Below are 19,441 nucleotides of genomic sequence, written 5' to 3'. Positions count from 1 at the left end.
TCGTCCACCATATTCACTGAAGAGTTCCCATGAGCGGGCAAAGGGTTTGCTTTCACATTTGGCGCGCGGTCCTCAAAGGACACCATACCACTCTTCATAAGCTTTTGAACCTCATACTTCAATGGATATCAGTTTTCAATATCGTGTCCGGGTGCTCCTTGATGAAAAGCACAATGAAGCTCAGGTTTATACCACCAGGGAAGTGGTTCAGGGATCTGCGGTGGGTTCCTCGGTATGAGTAGACATATTGCGAGCATACATCATAAGATGACTGAACGGACAAGAGTTCCCCTTATACTTTTCAAAGTCAGGCACTTTGAACTTCACCGGGATCTTGACATTGGGCACTAAGCACAACTCAACAACACTCTTCCCAAATAGATCTTTACCTCTCAGCGTCTTCAATTCCTTGCGTAGCTCAAGAAACTGATCCTTCATCTCGTCCATCTTCTCATAAACATCCGGACCCTCAGACGAATCGGAATGATAGATGGTATCCTCTACGCGAGGCAAAGTATGCACAACGGGAGGTGGCACGGACATGATCGGGCTAGATGCCGACATGGAAGCAAATGTAGGTGCAAATCCTTCAGGCACAAAGTTGGACGGCATTCCCCAAGGGAATCCGGCAGGCATATTCGGTGCGAAATGGGCGGTAGCAGCAGGCATGGTAGAGGTAATCACCTCTGAAGTAACAGTCCTCGTGGGAGGAGTTGCAGGTGTTAGAGAAGCTTGATTCTTAGCAGCAAGAACTGACTCTATCATGGCAGTCAGGCGGGCGATCTCGTCCTTCAACTCTCTGTTCTCTTGCTCCAAATGTTCCATAATTTTCTGATGATTGGCTCGGGTATTGTACCGGTGAGTCAGCTTGGCTAAAGCACAGAAGAAACACCAATCAGACATCTGGCGAAAACCTACTTATGCAAATGATGCATGAAATGAAATGCTTGATTATTTTTATTTTCAAGGAACTTACTATATCATTTGCAAATATATAATATTTAAATGGCAATTGCAACAAATTGATATGACCAAAAATCTCTTTTTATTTATGTAAATTGGAAGGATTACACTGAGTACAATTTCAGAAACCAAATGAAAAATACAAGAGAAAAGGAGACTAGTCATCCTAAGGATCCCTAACAACAATGTCAAAAGATCTGGATGAAGGCGCGTACTTCCTTCGAATGCGGCGGATCTCGGTCCCAAAAGAAGCCTTCATCTGAGTCTTCTCGAGGACAAGCTGGTCAACAATCTTCTTCCAAGCAACGGAAGGATGAGGCATGTTAGAAGATGAAACCTCTGGCTCTCTCTGTCTCTTTGTCACTCGGTCTTCAAGTAGCTTAATAAGCGCATCTTTGTCCTTAGACTCCAACTGAAACTCTTCATGCTTCTTGCTCAAAGCACGGAAACGCTCTTCCCACATATCCTTTTCTTGCTTCATCTTGACGACTGCGTCTTCCAACTCCTTTACATATTGGTTAGGGAGAGTTAATGGCTCAACCACAACCATAGACATAGGTATTTCACAAGAATAAGGCATCTTCAACTCCATAGCTCTCTTCTTCACCCAATGAGTGTAAGCCTCCAAAGCTACATAATTGCGCGGACCAAGCTCGGACCTTCCTTTCCTATGCACATTATGCCAAGCATGCACAATCTTCTGCTTCAAATGTTGGGAATCTTTACCCTCTTGATAGAAAATACCTTCTAACAACATGTTATTAGGTTTGTCTTTCAAGGGGAACCCAAGTTGACGACGAGCCAAAGTAGGGTTGTAGTTAACTCCTCCTTGTGTACCAATGAGAGGCACATTAGAGAATTCACCACAACTATCAATAATCTCCAAACTGCTTAAGGATGGATCATACTAAACTATATCATCATTAGTGAGAGGCATGAGTCTCTGAGACCACCTTAGACATTGTTTGTTCTCCACAAAAGTAGGTGTCTGAGGAAAGTGCGAAATAAACCACTTGTATAGAAGAGGAATACAATAGACAATCGTTCCACCACCCTTAGAATTCCTTAGATGCAAAGAGAAATACATATCACCCAACAAAGTAGGCACAAGATTCCCAATCAAGAAAAGCCTAATGGCGTTAACATCAACAAAATCGTCAATGTTAGGGAACAAAGCTAATCCATAGATGAGCAACACAAAGATAGCTTCAAAAGCGTCCATACTACCAGCTTGAGCAAAAGTAGTAGCTTCCTTGATGAGGAAAACAGATGGCAACCCAAATAACCCTCCTTTCTTCACCCAATGAGCCTCTATCTCATACTTCTTCAAGTGAAGAGGTTCAACAATAATACTAGATCGGGGAATCTCCTCCAATCCACTAAAAGGCACTCTACTAGAAACATGTATCCCCAAAAGATGAGAATACTCCTCCAAGGTAGGCACAAGCTGAAAATCTGGGAAAGTGAAACAACGGTAGAGAGGATCATATAACTCCACTAGCACACTCAAAAGTCCTTCAACTACATCAGTAGACAAGATGGACAGAAGCTTCCCATGACGTTGTTTTAAGTCCAAGGGATCTAATACAAAAGATGCTAGCTTCCTTAACTCTTTCAAGTCGGGACATTTGAAACTGTACTTCTTAGTGTTTCTTCGTCCATAATCCATGGTCTGAAAATATTTGCAAATGACACCTTAGTTCCTTGAAATTTTTGTGTGATGAATGTTATGATGTGCATGAATGCATGAGTGCAACAATCACAAATAAGAGATCACACACAAGGCAAACAAAGGTCAAGGGATGAATCAAGTCATTGTCAAGATCAATCATCCATTTTGGTGGATTATGGTTTACACATTATCAACACCCAAGTTCCATTGATATTGACAAGACTTAATTGGATCATTCAAGAATCAAGGGTTTATTGTGAGTCACGGGCATGGAGTCTGGGTAAGAACCATCCCACAGGAGTGAACTAAGGATAAAAACCTGTAGATCATGTTCTAAAAAGTTCACAGAGTCTTAATTCCATCTATCGAATATTATTGGTTAAGATGACTGACTCATCGACCCATAATATTCTCAAGAGAAACTCGTCTGAGTGTAGTATCGCGTAACAACTGTTATCAAGTCTACACTTGAACAGTTTCCGCACTACGTCCTAAATAGGCCAAGATGGGTTAAATATTCTAAGGTCCTCAGTTTCTCAAACCCAATTAGAGATAGTAATGCCTAACCACAAATACTTGTGTGACATTTCAAAATCCAAAGGAGTCTCCACTGAGCAGATGGATCTAAAGCCAACTTTTTAAGGACTACTCCACACAAGTCGAACATGACTATACCATCCTCCTATCTTAATTTCACTCAAGTTTGGGTTAGAACTTATCTCACCACTCAGAGATCACCAAGCACAATAAGCAGATTATATCACACATACATATATACAAACATCACATATATACAAATATATTCACACAAAAAGTATCTAAACCCACTGGAGACTACTCCCCAACAGAGTCGCCACTTAATTTCTGTAGCGGGAAATTCATAATCATCAAGCTATTGATAAGCTAGAGATCAAATAACAAGAGTCGCCACCGCGCTTTTATTGTTTCCAAGGGAATAGGGAAAAGTACGAAAAAAACCCAAAAGTAAGAAGTTTTCAAATCAAAACTAATAAAAAGTCAGAGATCACAAGTAAAGGGGTTGGTTACACAGGGGGAAGGTGTTAGCACCCAAAGTGTCCTAGGTACTCCTAGGGAGCCCTTTTTGTGTGCATATGTACTTGGTATAAAGTGATGTTTACAATCAAATATAATGGGGGGGGGGGGGGTAAAAATTAATTCATTAATTATATTTTTGTGTTTGACAAGACCTTCGGTCTCGTGCCTACGTACCAACATAAAAATGAGGGATCAAAACCTCATAGTTTGTGATACAAATTTCAAAGTGGATGCGTTGCTTTTAACAATAATTAAGTTTGAAAGGCACAAAGGCCTAAAAATGGTTTGAATGTGTTAGTTCCCTTTTTTCTTTTTTGAAAGTTTAAGTTAAGTATAGTTAAATTTATTTACAAGTTTGATTTAAGAAAAGAGGTTTGAAAATGCAATGGCATAAGGCCAAAGTTTCTATCTTTTGCAAAAGTGGTCAAAGTTTAGAACAAAAGAAGTTCACACAAAGAAGGTTTTGGAAAATGGAGGGAAAGATTTTGAAATTAAAGAAATGGGGTGAAGATGAAGAGACTATCCTATGCACAAAACTAAAAGTTAAGAGTTGAAAATATCTGACCAAGTGGGTAGCAATCCAATAGACAAGAATGTCAATAGAAACCCAGAATTCCCTTGGACTTTTAGAATCAAGCAACACACAAATGCACAATTATATTATCTTGAAGAGCAAGGCATCAAATAAAGATGGCCACATCCAAGCTTATCCATTCCATGATCTTCTTCAAAATAGCCCATGTAACAGATGAATTCCACAAGTCACAGGTTCAAAATAATAGCTTCACAATGATCATGTTATAGATGAACTTAGGGATGTCTTCAAAGATGTGTCAGATGAAGTTCAAATTGCAAGCACTTGATTTCTCAGCAAGTTAGCATTGTCCTAGTCCTTTAGCTTAGGAAGGTTGCCTAGATTCTAAGTCCATTTGTCCAAGATCAAGCCAACAGTCCACTCAAAAGTTTTTTAGGGTTTTTGTTACTATTAAGTACATTAATGGTCAAAGACCACACAAACAAGAAAAGTATACACAAACTAAATATATCACACAATATGGTTCAAATGGACAAAGTGAAAATTGCATTAACCTAAACAATTAGAATGATATGAACAATGGAAAATGAATATAAAATGTTAAAAGTAAATTGCATTAAAGTAAAAGCTTGAAATTAAAAGTTAGTAGTTAATTGGTTACACGTTAGTATTGTTTTGCTTTTGCTTTTCATTTCAAGACATTCTTTGGAGAACACTCAACCCACTTATCACAAGCATGAATCCTTGAGCCAAAACATCTTCCAAAGGAAGGAAAGAAGGCCAAGTTTCCACACAATACCATGAAAGAGGGGAGACTTACAATCTCACTAACTAGAATGCTTATGCCTTTCATTGTCACAAATTTAGCGCTATGTTAAGCAATCGTAATTGGACTTATATAGAAGTCACAACTATTTGAGGTCGGGCAATAGAATTTTGGTGTTAATGCATGTTAGAGACATAGTATAATGGACTATGCTCATGAAACATACCACACACAAAAAGAATATGCAAAAAGGTGTGGCCTAATCTTATCCATATTCATGTCAATTTTTCAATCAACTAGCATTAGGACTTTGAGATCTCATATACCAAATGGAATGAATGAATGAAGAAAGGGAATAAGATGAAGTGGGAGGGGAATGGATCAAAACACAAATTGGTCATAGGAGGACTTTTGCCAAATTAATATCATCCATTCATTTTGGGAGATGGAATGTACATTCCATCAATCCCCTAAATCCAGTGATATTAACTTGACAAAGTCAAATCAACCTTGACCAAGGCCCAACAACAAGAGTCAAACATAAACAAGTCATCACAATTGGTCAACAAATTTATTTGGCATTTATTCAAATTAAAAAAACTAAAATAGTGCATTTAAATTAAATATGGTTTGTCCAATTCCTAAAATCTCATCAAACCACCAAAGAAATGGCCATGAGATTTATCATAGGTCAAACAAGGTCAAAGGACCTTGGAGAAAAAATTTCATAATTTTTTAACATTGAAAAATATTTTTAAACAATTAAAAACAAATGCAAAATAAATTAATTCATGAAAAATATTAATAATGATCCAAAAAATAATTTTAATTCAGAATATGAAAGAGAAAAATATTTGAACTTTTTTTGTGAAAGTCCCATATTTTTTGGATCAATATTGAATTTAATATGAATTATTGAAAATAATACAATTAAAATGAAAATTAAAATATCAGAAAAAACGTGGACCACTTGATCTCCCTCATTAAGTGAGGTGGCAGATCAAGTGGCCAGAAACGCGCTATCCATGATGGACATGAGTCAACGCGCCATAACATTGGTATTTAAAAGGGACGATCGTGATTAAAACAAATGTGATGGATCTTATGGCTGTGAGAGATGCCAACACATCGCCGGAGTTGTAGCTCCGGTCTTCTTCTCCGGTGGACCTCACTGGACTGGTCCACCATCAACCATCACCAAAATTAAAAACAAGGACATGATTTCAAAGTAAAAATGGCACTGAGCTCGAATCTGGCCTCAATTCACTCTAACTCCGAGTATATTGAGAGATACATGGAGTTGAAATTTGAGGTACATGAACTGAGTTGCTTCGATTTGGCCTCAAAGCAACTCAATCTTCTTGCCTACATTGGTAGGACTTCAGACAACCAAAGAATTAATATAATTTAGCAAGAATTTGAGAGAATCGAAGAGATCAAAATTTCTGGAAAATACCTTCAATGGAGGTCTGGATTCAACTGATCTTGATCTTGCTTGTGCTTGATCTCACTCCATTTGCTTGCAGAAGAAGGAATGGGTGCTTACAAGGATGTGGATTCCTGGAGATTTGAATTTCAAAACAGTGGAAATTCAACCTCAAATTCAAATGAATTTCTCAGGTTTATCCTTTGCAAAGTGAGGGTTAGAGATGGGGGATCAAAGTTGGCGTGAATGTGTGTTGATTGCTGAGCATATGAGGCTCTATTTATAGATGAAACCATTGATATTTGCACACTTGAAATCACTTTCCAAATTTGGTCATTGATGATGCATGGGTGCATGGGCGCGCATAGGCCCATAAAATCATTGCCATAAGTCCACAAATGAATGTTAGATAGTCTGAATTCAGCTTGGATTGCAAGGAAAGTGTGCATTTGGATTTGAAGTTTGATCCTTACCAAGTGATGACACCATGTTCATGTCATGCGCAGCCTATGCATTCCTTATCCAAAATGAATGAATTTGAGCCCTTTGGAAAGGTGAGATCAAGAGGAACAACTTTCATGTTCAACACTTTTTCATTTGGAGCTTGAAACTTGGAGAAATTTGAGGTGGAAGTTTGGAATTTTTTTACATATCAAAATTTTTCTAAGTGTCAAGCCATATGTCTCAATATTCCACTTTGCTTAACTTTTTGTATGAGCTTCAAATTGTAAGTTTAAGGAGTGCCTTAGAGGGGGTGAATGAGGCACTTAGAATATTTTCCGGATTTTTGACGGTTTATCACTTTTACTTTCTTGAGATGATTATGTGATGAAAAGCGCTAAAGTGCGGAAAGTAAAGAACACCACGATGTATAGTGGTTCCCCTCACAGATTGAGAGTACTCCACTCCCCTTTCAACACAAATGAGAATTTCACTATAATGTTAGATTCCTAGACAAGACACCTTAAGGTCTTTCTATCTAATTCTAACACACCAAGAACAATCCTCTTGGATTTACAATGTTTAAAGTCAAATTGAGACTCAATTTCTCACAAATGGACCTCTTGTATCCACACACCGGATAACAAGGATAACACCTTACAAACTTATTCTTAACAATCCTAAAAATAAGTTGTAATCAAATAATATAATTCTGAATGTTTATAGAAAATGAAAGTAGTTGGAATTTGAAGTATATCAATTAATCAATTGATCTTCTCCTTTGTAACACTCAATTCTCACAATAATTATACAAGTGTTCTTTGTACGAAATGAAACTATGATGCTGAAAATGAAAGTTTATGCAAGGTTTCACTCTTAAGAAAATTTGGATGAACACTGAGAAAGTTTGAGAGAATGTGTTTAAATGATTTGAAATTTTTCAAGGAGGTGATTTTGAAATCTGAAAAATGATGTTTATATAATGTCTAAACACCTCCTCAAGTGAGTGCAATAATCCAAAGGTTGCCATGGTTCATGGTAAAGAAAATAGACAAGTTTCCATGAAGAGATGCATTTATTTTCAACTCTGGATCAGTGGTAATCGGTTACCTTAAATTGGGTAACCGGTTACTTGCATTCAACGTTTAAAATTATTTGAAATTTTCTCAGAGTAATCGGTTACCCCAAAGAGGATAATCGATTACTTGGTTCCAACGTTCAAAAAATATTTGAAAATAACACAGAGTAATCGGTTACTCTAAAGTTGATAATCGGTTACTCTGTCACAACTTTGAAAAATAGTTAAAAGAGTGAAGTGTTATGAGTTGTATGATGCATAAAAATACTTTCAATGATTATGGCATGAATGAAACATTATTTGAACACTTGTATAACTATTTAGAGTTCAAGTGTTACCTTATCCATTTGAAAGACGATTCTTCATGCGTTTCATCAAGACTTGATCATAGGTTGGAAACTTCATTCATAAGATTGAATCTTGATCATTCTTTTTGTTAATCAGTCTTTAGCTTTGTAGCGAAGTTTGTCGTCATCAAAACATCTGAGAAGTCATGTCTTCACAATCTCCCCCTTTTTTATGATGACAACCCAAAATCATGAAAGTTTGATCCAAGTGTGTTTCTCTAGCACATGTTCCCCCTTAAATGATGCTCCCCCTTAATTTATGAATTAAGGAGTCTTTGAAATCTGCATTTTGTTAGAGAGAAACAAACAACAAAGAAATACCATAGTAATACTTTCTTCTCCCCCTTTGTCATTACCAAAAAGGGTGAAAAAGAAAAATAAGGAACAAGCATGTAAACAAAATAGACTAAGCGCCATATAACACACAAGAAAATTCAAACATAACATAACATAAATCAACAGTTGTAACATAGTCTGAAAATAAAACTAGAATTGTACTAAATTAAAAAACATAAGCTAGTGAAAAACAAAAAAACATGACCAAACTTAATCACTTTCAGACATGTCGTCTCTTTCATCCTCTTCATCTTCTTCATCACTTTCCTCAGCACCTTCTTCACTAGGGACGGGTTGACGGTTTAAGGAAAGGAAGAGTTTTCTAAGAGATTTGATACCTCGTTGAGTGACCCGGTGGTTATGGTGCATGGTAGTCTCAATTGAACACATCTTATTATACAACATAGCATTGGTAATTTCACCTTCTGGAATTGTTGGAGGAGCGGAAGAAGCAGCCAAATCTTTGTATCGAAACACTCCATTTGGTCCGATACTAATCCCGGTATTCTTCGTTGCAGTAACCTCGTTGATTTCACAATTTCTAAAAGTCATTGGGGTCTTTGGTTCCCTTTGAAGCGGAACACCAGAAAATTCCAGAATTCTTGAGATAATTCGACCATAGGGAAGTCCGCCACTTAGAGAAAGTTGATGCTTCATGTGTTGGTAGATAACATAAGCCCAATTAATCTTCATATTTAGTTTCAAGGCTCTAATCAGCTGTAGTTCAAGTTCACTAACTCGAGCATGGTTAGAGTGTTTTGGAACCAACACATAGGCAAGAACGTAGTGGAGCATCCTATCGCTCACAGACAACATGTTAGCATACTTCACAACCCTTGAAGATTCTGATCTTTGCCGGCTCATGAGGTTAGCTTGAGTTCCTCTAGAAATTGAAACAAAGTACTCCAAACTGTTATAGTTGCTCCATGCATCATTGTCGGGTTCAGTACCTTGACGAAATGCTTCTCCTTCCGAAGGGATTTCCAGACATGTTCCCAATTGAGTAAGATCCATATAGATTTCAACATTTTTGACCTTAGCAATAAATACCAAATATCCAAAATCATCTGATCCAAACTTAATAGAGGTACATAAATCTCTTATTATGTCAGGGTAATAATCTCCAATATCAGAAACTAGTTTATCTACCCCATAGTTTCTCAGCAAGGTTTCAAAGTTAAAGTTGTGAGACGGAAAAGCTTGAAAGTTAACATACTTTACGAACATTAGAGTCCGAGTCCGGACAACATAGCTTAACCGTCTAGATTTTACACTGCCAGCTTGTTGCTCTTCTGCATGTTGAGAAGTCTCTTCATCCAATTTCTTCTTTCCCTTATCTTGTCTAGGAGGAGCCATGGAATTTGTGAAAGTTAGGGTTTTGGAATGGTTTTTCTGGATTTTAGCTGGAGAGAGAATATTGTGAGTTGATGGAGAGTGATAGTTAGAATGATAATGAGAGTGGGGTTTTAATAGCAATGAATGGAATTAATGGTGATAATGGAGATAGTTAGGGTTTTGGAAAGGAAGATGGAGGGTTTTGGAAGAGTGAGTTGAATGTGAAGTTTGGAGCGAGAGTACCAATGTTTGAAGTGATTAACTTTAGATTGAAAAGACAAGAAATAAGCACTTAACACACATAATGCAATAACTCACGTGTATTTTAAAATTAAAAAAAAATCTGGAAAGAACAGTTGTAATTGATTACTCAAAAGAGGGTAATCGGTTACACAGAAAGAAAACGCGTGAGAAAACTAAAAATGTGCAGGGTAATCGATTATCCATAAGGGAGTAATCGGTTACACAAAATGAGATTTTTTGATTCAGGCTAAAAAACATACAGGGTAACCGATTATCCAAAAGGAAGTAACCATTTACACATAATGAAAATTCGTGAGTAAGGCAAAAATATACAGGGTAATCGATTACCCATTATGGAGTAACCGGTTACACATAAGCAAAAAGCTCATATACAAATTTTCAAAGGGAAATTTCACAAAAAATAAGAAGGATTAAGAACTTGTGTACCTTGGCCTCATGTATAGTGAATAATTGTGAGATAGTTATATGTCACCTTCATCCAAAATGCCAAGTTCTCTTTGAATCTTATAGAATGGTTCTTTTGCGAGTGGTTTTGTGAAAATATCCGCCAGTTGATTGTGAGTATCGACAAAGGTAACTTCGACATCGCCTTTAAGTACATGATCGCGAAGGAAATGGTGTCGAATGTCTATGTGTTTGGTCCTCGAGTGCATGACCGGATTCTTTGTGATGTTAATTGCACTTGTGTTGTCGCATCGGAGTGGTATGCATCCAAGATCGATTCCATAGTCACTTAATTGTTGCTTTAGCCAAAGATTCTGTGCACGGCAACTGCCCGCTGCTATGTATTCTGCTTCAGCCGTACTAAGAGCAACACACGCTTGTTTCTTACAGGACCATGATACTAGAGCATTACCAAGGATGTGACACGTTCCACTAGTGTTTTTTCTATCTGTTTTACAGCCTGCATAATCCGCGTCAGAATAACCAATTAACTTACAAACACTACCTTTAGGATACCATAATCCAAAGTTGGTTGTTCCCTTGAGATACTTCATGATTCTTTTGACCGCCGTGAGATGTGACTCCTTTGGATTTGCTTGGAAGCGAGCACATCAACACACTCTAAACATTATGTCAGGACGACTTGCCATCAAATATAACAAAGAACCAATCATACCTCGATACTTCGTGATATCAATTGACACACCCAATTCGTCTTGATCAACATAGGTTCCGGAGCCCATTGGTGTTGACATTGCTTTACAACCATCCATTTCAAATATTTTTAGCAGCTCTTTGCAATATTTTAATTGGTTGATAAAGATTCCGTCTTTTAGTTGCTTGATTTGCAATCCAAGGAAGTAGTTCATCTTTCCCATCATAGACATTTCAAATTCACCTTGCATTATCAACGCAAATTCTTCACATAGTTCTTTGTTGGTTGAACCGAAGATTATGTCGTCTACGTAGACTTGAACAAGTAAGGTGTTCCCTTTTATCTTCTTGATAAATAAAGTCTTGTCTACTTTTCCTTTTTCAAAACCTTTTTCACATAGAAAATTACTTAGACGATCATACCACGCCCTTGGTGCTTGTTTTAATCCATAGAGCGCTTTCTTCAATTTGTATACATGTGAAGGATGCTTGAAGTCTTCAAAGCCCAGGGGTTATTTGACATAGACTTCTTCGTTGATTTAGCCGTTTAAGAAGGCGCTTTTGACGTCCATTTGAAATAGCTGAAAATTCATTGAACATGCATAAGCAAGTAATAAACGAATAGCTTCTAACCTTGCAACCGGAGCGAAATTTTCTTTAAAGTCGATTCCTTCTTCTTGATTATACCCTTGAGCGACCAATCTTGCTTTGTTTCAAACAATTATTCTATTCTCATCAAGTTTGTTCTTAAACACCCATCTTGTTCCAATGATGTGCTTACCACTTGGTCTAGGAACAAGTTCCCAAACTTGATTTCTCTCGAATTGGTTTAGTTCTTCTTGCATAGCAACAATCCATTGATCATCTTCTAGAGCTTCATCAATTTTAGAGGGTTCTATTTGCGAAACGAACGCCATGTTTAAGCATGCATCCTTGAGATTCAATCTTGTAGCAACAACTTGACTAATGTCACCAATTACTTTGTCAATGAGATGATCTTTATGAGTCTTCCATTCCTTAGGTAGATCATTTTAATTTGACTCTTGTTGAATCGGTGCTTCTTGATTCTTGTTTGAAGTGTCTTCTTTAGGAATTTCTACAAAATCATCATCATCATCACAAACAACAATTTCCTCTTTCGAGGGGTTAGATTCGTCGAACTTAACATGCATGGATTCTTCTATAATTAAAGTTCTTTTATTATAAATTCTATATGCCTTACTTGTAAGAGAATAACCAAGAAAAATACCTTCATCTGATTTTTTGTTGAACTTACCAAGGTTGTCTTTGTCATTGTTTAGGATAAAACACTTGCATCCAAAGATGTGAAAGAAATAAATGTTGGGTTTCCTTCATTTGAAGAGTTCATATGGGGTCTTCTTTAGGATGGGTCTTATGTTAACTCTATTACTTACAAAACATGTCGTGCTAACCGCATCCGCCCAAGAATACTTAGGAAGATTTAAGTCGCTAAGCATTGTTCTTGCAAATTCCACCAATGACCTATTCTTTCTTTCAACTACACCATTTTGTTGTGGAGTCCTTGGAGCCGAGAAGTTGTGAAATATTCCTTGATCTTCACAAAAGTCTTCAAAAAAGGTATTCTGGAATTCTCCACCATGATCGCTTCTTATGGAGGCAATTGTTAAAGATTTCTCATTTTGAATTTGCTTTGCATACTTCTTGAATGCTTTGACTGCATCACTTTTCTGCACTAAAAAGAATGTCCAAGTATATCTAGAATAATCATCAACAATAACTAAAGCATATAAGTTACCTCCGAAGCTTCTTGTTCTTGATGTACTAAATAAGTCCATATATAACAATTGTAGTGGCCTAGAAGTGGACACCACATTCTTGGATGTGAAAGTTGACTTAGTTTGCTTCCCCTTTTGACATGCGTCGCAAAGTCTATCTTTGATGAATTTTATCTTTGGCAATCCAAGGACAAGGTCATGTTTTACTAACTTATTCAAGTGCTCCATGTGAATGTGAGCAAATCTCTTATGCCATAACCATGAGTCGTTGTTATTTGCCACAAGACATTTAACCTTCAAAGAAACATCATCAAGTGAAATCATAAAAATATTATTAATTCGCTTACCTATAAGCATTACCTCTTGTGTGACTTCGTCTTCAATTAAACATTCATCTTTTGTGAACCTTATTTTGAATCATTTGTCACAAAGTTGGCTTATGCTTAAGAGATTGTGCTTTAGTCCTTCGACATATAGCACATCTTCAATGGATATGAAATTTGGTGCACCTACTTTGCCTATGCCAAGAATCCTTCCTTTGTTGTTATCTCCATAAGTAACATAACCCTTATCCTTAAGCTTTAGATCTGAAAATTTATGCACATCATCGGTCATATGCTTGGAGCACCCACTATCCAAATACCAAAGATTTGTTGTGGCCTTCAAGCATACCTACAAAACAAAGTTAAGTTTTGTTAGGTACCCAAATTGCTTTGGGTCCTTTATAATTAGTACCTTTCTCAACCCATACATAATGCCCTTTTGCTACACTAAAGTTTCTAATGTAGCAAGCATTAGGTGTATGGCCAATAATACCACAATAAAAACAGGTTGGTTCAAAATTGCTTTTATATCTAGGAACAAAAGACTTTTTCTTTGTAAACCTTTTGTTTTTAGGACGTTGATGCACAACTTTTGGTGTGTTGACTCTTTCTTTTGGAGGTTGATCCTTAGGCCTTACAAAGATAGTTTTACTTGTACTTGGTTTAGAAATTTTGGAGTAACCAATTCCACTTTTTTCATTTGAGTACTGTAAGACCCCAATTTTGTCCCTAAGATCCCTTATGGCATCATAACATTTCATTTGCAAAGCCTCAAGGATCATAAGCATCTTGGTTCTCTTTGCCTTTGGGTGGGACCTCTTGTGAGTGGTTTGAGATCACCAAGCATGCTTGAATTGTATATTATTGCTTTTCTCATTTTTATTTACTAACCAAAAGCACAAAAATATGTCACTAACATCTTTTGTTTATAGCTTGAGCAATCACAAGGTCAAGAGCTTCAAGGAAATCATTGGTACAAAGATATGGCAAGAGAAGATGAAGGCAAGCATGGAAATGGTTCCCCAAGCTCTCATCCATCAAATATGCCTCCCAAGTATCTCAATTCATCATTTTTGATCAAAGCAAGTCAAAGGGTTGAGGTTTGTTCCTCAAGGAAACCCTAATTCATCTGATCACCCACAGTGCCTTGCTAATGAAGCAACCTCAGCCCATGGTCAAATACAATCAAGGGAAGTTCTCTAATTAATCATTTCATGCATATTTTAACTTATTTGAGTGTTCTCAATCATCAATTCATCAAGATATGAGTTGTGGACTTGAGAAGTTGATTAGTCAATTCATCTGACTATTTTGAAATGCACTAAGACCTAACTCTTTCTGTGTTGGTCAAATGGAGATGATCCCAAAATAAAAAATGTTCTTAAGGACAATATGAATAACTTTCATGTTCATCAAAAATTGATTTGAAGCTTGGAAGGTCATCTCCCATTCCAAGACATTATAGGTCATTTTGACTGAAATCCTAATTTTAGGTAAACTTCCCAAGAACATAACTCATTCATTTTTTATGCTTTTGAGGTGGGATCAAATGCATTGGAAATCTTATTGTGTCTACTTCAAGTGTTATGTTGAACAAAATTTCAAAATCGCAAAGGAAATACATGTGATAATGCAAAACATTATAGGTCACTTTGGACCAAATGCATTGAAAGGCAAAAAAGTCCAACTTCAAGTGCTCATAACTCCTTCATAAAAAATCCAAATGATGCAGAACTTAAGTCCATTTTGATTGTCTTGGAAATATCCACAACTTTTATGTTGGAGGTTTTTCCATTTGAGGCTTGCATCATCAAAACAGAGGGGCTTGAAGTTGTTTTAATTTGGCAAAATTCTCAAAGGCATGTTTTGCACTATGAACTTCATGGCCTGTTTTCATAAATTTCCACACTTTAAATGAGTTTTTGCTCAACATAACATTTGTTCCTTATGTCAAGACCTTTCTAACCATTACCCACATGCTTATGTTTGGGTTTTCTAATTTGCATTTTCGAAGAGGTGAAGTTTTAGGCACAATTATGGAATTCATGTTGAAACTTCATACACAAGCCATTGCCTTGCAAATCACACGTCCAAACCTTCTCCAAACAAGCTCAGCATTCATTTGCACCAGGTTTTGGGCCTCACATGCGCCTGTACATGCCCATGCATGGAGGACCCAATTCTCATGCACATGAATTCCTCATGACTTTGCATCAGCTCCATCTATAAATAAAAGACATTGCTCACTTCAAAAGTCAACCTAAAGGTGCCTGAACCCCTGCAGAATTGATTCCCAACCTCTCATTAAAGGAACAATCTCAATTCTCTCTCAAATTTCAGATCTAAATTTTGATCTCCTCGATTGAAATTTCAGATCTAAAGTTCCTTAGCCTTCATCCACTTCATCCACTTCATCCAGAGATCACACTATATGCTTGAACATCAAGAATTCGTGCTCCTAAGTTCTGCATTTCAGAGGTTTATATCAGAATTTTTCTTCTTCGAATCTCATTAAATATTGTGTGTTGCTTGTGTCCATTTGCATTTCTGAAGTCCTCACTTGAGAGGCAAGCCAGTGGTGGCTTTGATTTTGTGTTTTGATGAACTTCAGTTTATGTACCTGAATTTTCCAACTCATATTTCTTATTCTATAGAAAGATTGAGTACAATTCAAGGTTACATGGGTGATGTACATCACCCCAGCTTCATTTTGGTGTATGGATCGTGAGTTTTGGTTGAGGTTGTATAACCTGCAACTCTGGCCGGAATCCCTGGTCTCGCCGGAGAAGACGGTGGCGCTGGCCACCGTCCGTTTGCCGGGTTGAATATGGGCCCTTGGATTTGATTTCCAGATCTAATCTCCACCTTCCATCCTTATGACTTTATTTAATGCAAGGTGTGTCTCAGTTGACTAAAGCCTACCATGAGCGCGCGCATGTGGAGCGTCTGATCAACCACGTCAATTAATGAGGCTTGATCAGATCTAATTTCCATTTTATTTCTTTTATTTCATTAAACTTCAAAAAATCATAACTTCTTCATTTTAATTCCAAAAAATATGGGACCAATTACATTCTTCTCCATTTAAATTCTAGTTTCTAAAAATGATTTTGAATATTTTTTATTTTGTCATTTGATATTTTTTATGAATTTTCTCTTTTCTGGTTATTTTTAATTCATTTTAAATAGTTTTTAATATTCAAAAAATACAAAAATATTTTCCTAACCTATTTGAATGATGATGGATCTATGAAAAATATTCTCATCAATTTATTAATTGATTTGAGATTTATTTGAGATTTTAGTTTAATTAGGTTATTTTTATTCATTTTTAATTGATTAAAAATAGTTTCTGACTTTAAAAAATGCTGATTTTTTTTGTCAAATTTTGTTTGACCTTGTTGAACTTGGGATAAATCACTTGGACTTTTCAAAGTTGATTTGAAGTGATTTTGAGGTTTGACCTTTCTTTAATATTTTAATTCAAGTTTATTTTAAATATTAAAAATGCCAAAAAATATTATGTTCATTTCTTGACCTCCAATCTTCATCCCACTTCTGTTTTTGATTGTTTGACCATGATCCTCAATGTCATTGGTCAACACTTGTTGATTGGTACATCCTTTTTCATTTAATACACTTTATTCTTTCCATTTCCTTTTCCATTGTTCATCTCCTTCTTCTTCTTCTTTTTTTCTTTTTTTGATCAATGAGTTGAAGGTTGATAAGTTAGCATTGATTAGGGAGACTTAATCTTCCTTGATTCAAATCTAATTCATCTTGATCAATTGATCAAATGAATGGCTTTGCATTAAGGATAGGTTGTTTCCTAAACCATGCAAAGGACTTAAACCAATACAAGATCAATTCTCTCTTTTCTTTTGGCATGGCAAGTTGTTGGAACTTGGTTCACTAATCAAGACTTCTAACTTGTGTTGTTGCCTACATTATTATTGACCGGTCTCAGATAGTTGTGACTTCTACATAAGTCCAATTACGATTGCTTAACATAGCGCTAAATTTGCCTTATGGCACACTAACTACTAACACTAACTATTAACCATTAACATTTACTTTTTGCACTTTACTTTTATGCAATTTACTATTCTTGTACATATTATCCATTTGCTTTTCCCTTTGCTCACTTGAGCACATGTTTATGTTAATGTAATTTGCCTTTTGCTCACTTGAGCACATAATTGTGTATATACTCTTGTGCTTGTGTTTGTTTTGATTGTTGTGGACCAAATGCAAAGAAATTGGACAAATGGACTTAGGCTTTAGGACTTTCCCTATGCAAATTTGGAGTCAAAGAGCAACTAGGCATTGGGCCTTTAGAGTGCTATAAATGTCAAAGAGCAACTAGGCCTCATGCCTTTAGAATGCTTAATGTTGAAAGATGACCTTGAAAGGACCAACTTCTAAACTCCTCTTGTTCATTCCTTGTTTTGTTTACTAGAATCTTTTGATGTGTGTGTTCTTGTGCTAGGGATTCCAACTTGACCCAAATGGAGGAATCATTGCCATGAGCTTCTAAGAGATAGGGATCCAAGATACATTGAGGAGCTTTCCAAAAGTCCATTTGATTGTTGATTGCTTGAGTTTATGCTTATGTGATTGCTTATTCCAAAGGATGGGAGCTACTTGGATCATCAATATGATCTCAAGAGAGGAACTCCATGTGTGGTTTTGCTTCTTGTCCCTCACCTCTTGTATGTTTAGGACTTTAGCCTTTCTTCTTCTTCTCTCCACTCTAACCCAAGCCAAAACTTTTGTGCAAACATTTAACACTTGTTTCCAACATTAGAAACCTAAGCCTTATGCTTTTGATTTTCAAACTTTCTTTTCTTAATACTTATTTTGAATTGAACTTCTAAGTCAACTTTGACCATTTTGTACATACTTTTCATTGGTAAATACAACCCATTCAAATGTCTTTTTTTTGTGGTTTCAATGGCCACCTTCTTAATCAAACTTTTCATAACCTTTAGCTATTAGGTTTGAGTTATACTTGTGGTAGATGTAATACTCACCTATATCCTTAGTGATGGACAATGAGTCTTCCATGCTTATTATAGGGTTAACCCCTCACTAGCATGTTGAAGCTATCCTCACATGGTGGATTTGTGGTTTTAGGTTAAGTTTTCTCCCTTGGATAACAAAAGACCTTAAGGCTTTTGGACCAATCAATTCACCAACTCATTTTGAGATTTTTACCCCGAACTACGAGGTTTTGATCCTAATCTTTTTTTAAAGATGGTACGTAGGCAATGGGTTTATCCATTCAAACACAAAATGTAAATAACTTGTATATTCTCTTCTCATCTCTTCAATCATGTTTGCACAAACAATTTTTCACAAAATACCAACCTTACAACAAATGTGAAAAGGGCTCCCTAGGAGTACCTAGGATGTTTTGGGTGCCTAACACCTTCCCATTGCATAACCAACCCCCTTACCCAGATCTCTGACTTTTTTACTAGTTTTTGATTCGATAAAACTTTTAGGTTTTTGTTCGCTTTCTAACCATTCCTTTGGATAAATAGAAGTGCGGTGGCGACTCGACTTGTATGGTTTACCTTAGATTTAGTCAATATCTCTAATGGTAACGAATACCCCGCTACAGAAAAGTGGCGACTCTGCTGGGGAACAAGAATCTTTTACCTAGTGGGTTTTGCCTACTTTTCATATTGTGTTGTATATATCATTTTGTGACATATTTTTGTGCAATTTGGGATTACTGTATTGTATGTAATGATTGATTTGCTTGAATATTAATTCCTTGTATGCTTGGTGATCTTTGTGAGATGAGTTCTATACCCGAACTCGAGTGCACTTAGGATAAGAGAATGGCATAGTCTTGTTGACTTGTGTGGAGTTATTCCTTAACAAGTTGACTTGCAAGTCCATTCACTTGGTGGAGGTCATGTTGGGATCAATAATGTCACACAATTAGTTGTGGTTAGACATTACTCTTTCCAATATAGACCTTAGAAGCCAAGAACCTTAGTTTACCAAGCCCATCTTGGCCTATTCTTAGGATG

The 19,441-nt window shown here is 36.5% G+C and overlaps 1 protein-coding gene across 1 annotated transcript; it reads right to left on the bottom strand.

Moving 5' to 3' along the window:
* Window positions 1-10,680: 10,680 nt before the first annotated feature.
* Window positions 10,681-11,541, bottom strand: LOC127112337 (uncharacterized mitochondrial protein AtMg00810-like). Its single transcript, XM_051046315.1, has 2 exons — window positions 11,370-11,541; window positions 10,681-11,123 (listed from the first exon to the last, which is right to left on the bottom strand). Exons 1-2 carry the CDS (start codon window positions 11,539-11,541, stop codon window positions 10,681-10,683), a joined length of 615 nt encoding a protein of 204 aa, XP_050902272.1.
* Window positions 11,542-19,441: the final 7,900 nt, after the last annotated feature.

Source organism: Lathyrus oleraceus, chromosome 1, assembly GCF_024323335.1.
Source record: "Lathyrus oleraceus cultivar Zhongwan6 chromosome 1, CAAS_Psat_ZW6_1.0, whole genome shotgun sequence".
In the NCBI taxonomy this organism is placed as follows: domain Eukaryota; kingdom Viridiplantae; phylum Streptophyta; class Magnoliopsida; order Fabales; family Fabaceae; genus Lathyrus; species Lathyrus oleraceus.
Note: the sequence above shows the minus strand (reverse complement) of the source record. Positions and strands in the feature narration are given on the sequence as shown.

Coding starts and splice junctions, on each gene's coding strand:
- LOC127112337 (XM_051046315.1), bottom strand. CDS start 11,541: ATGGGAAAGATGAACTACTTCCTTGGATTGCAAATCAAGCAACTAAAA. Junction 11,124..11,369: donor TGTTGATCAAGACGAATTGG/GTGTGTCAATTG, acceptor CGGATTATGCAG/GCTGTAAAACAGATAGAAAA.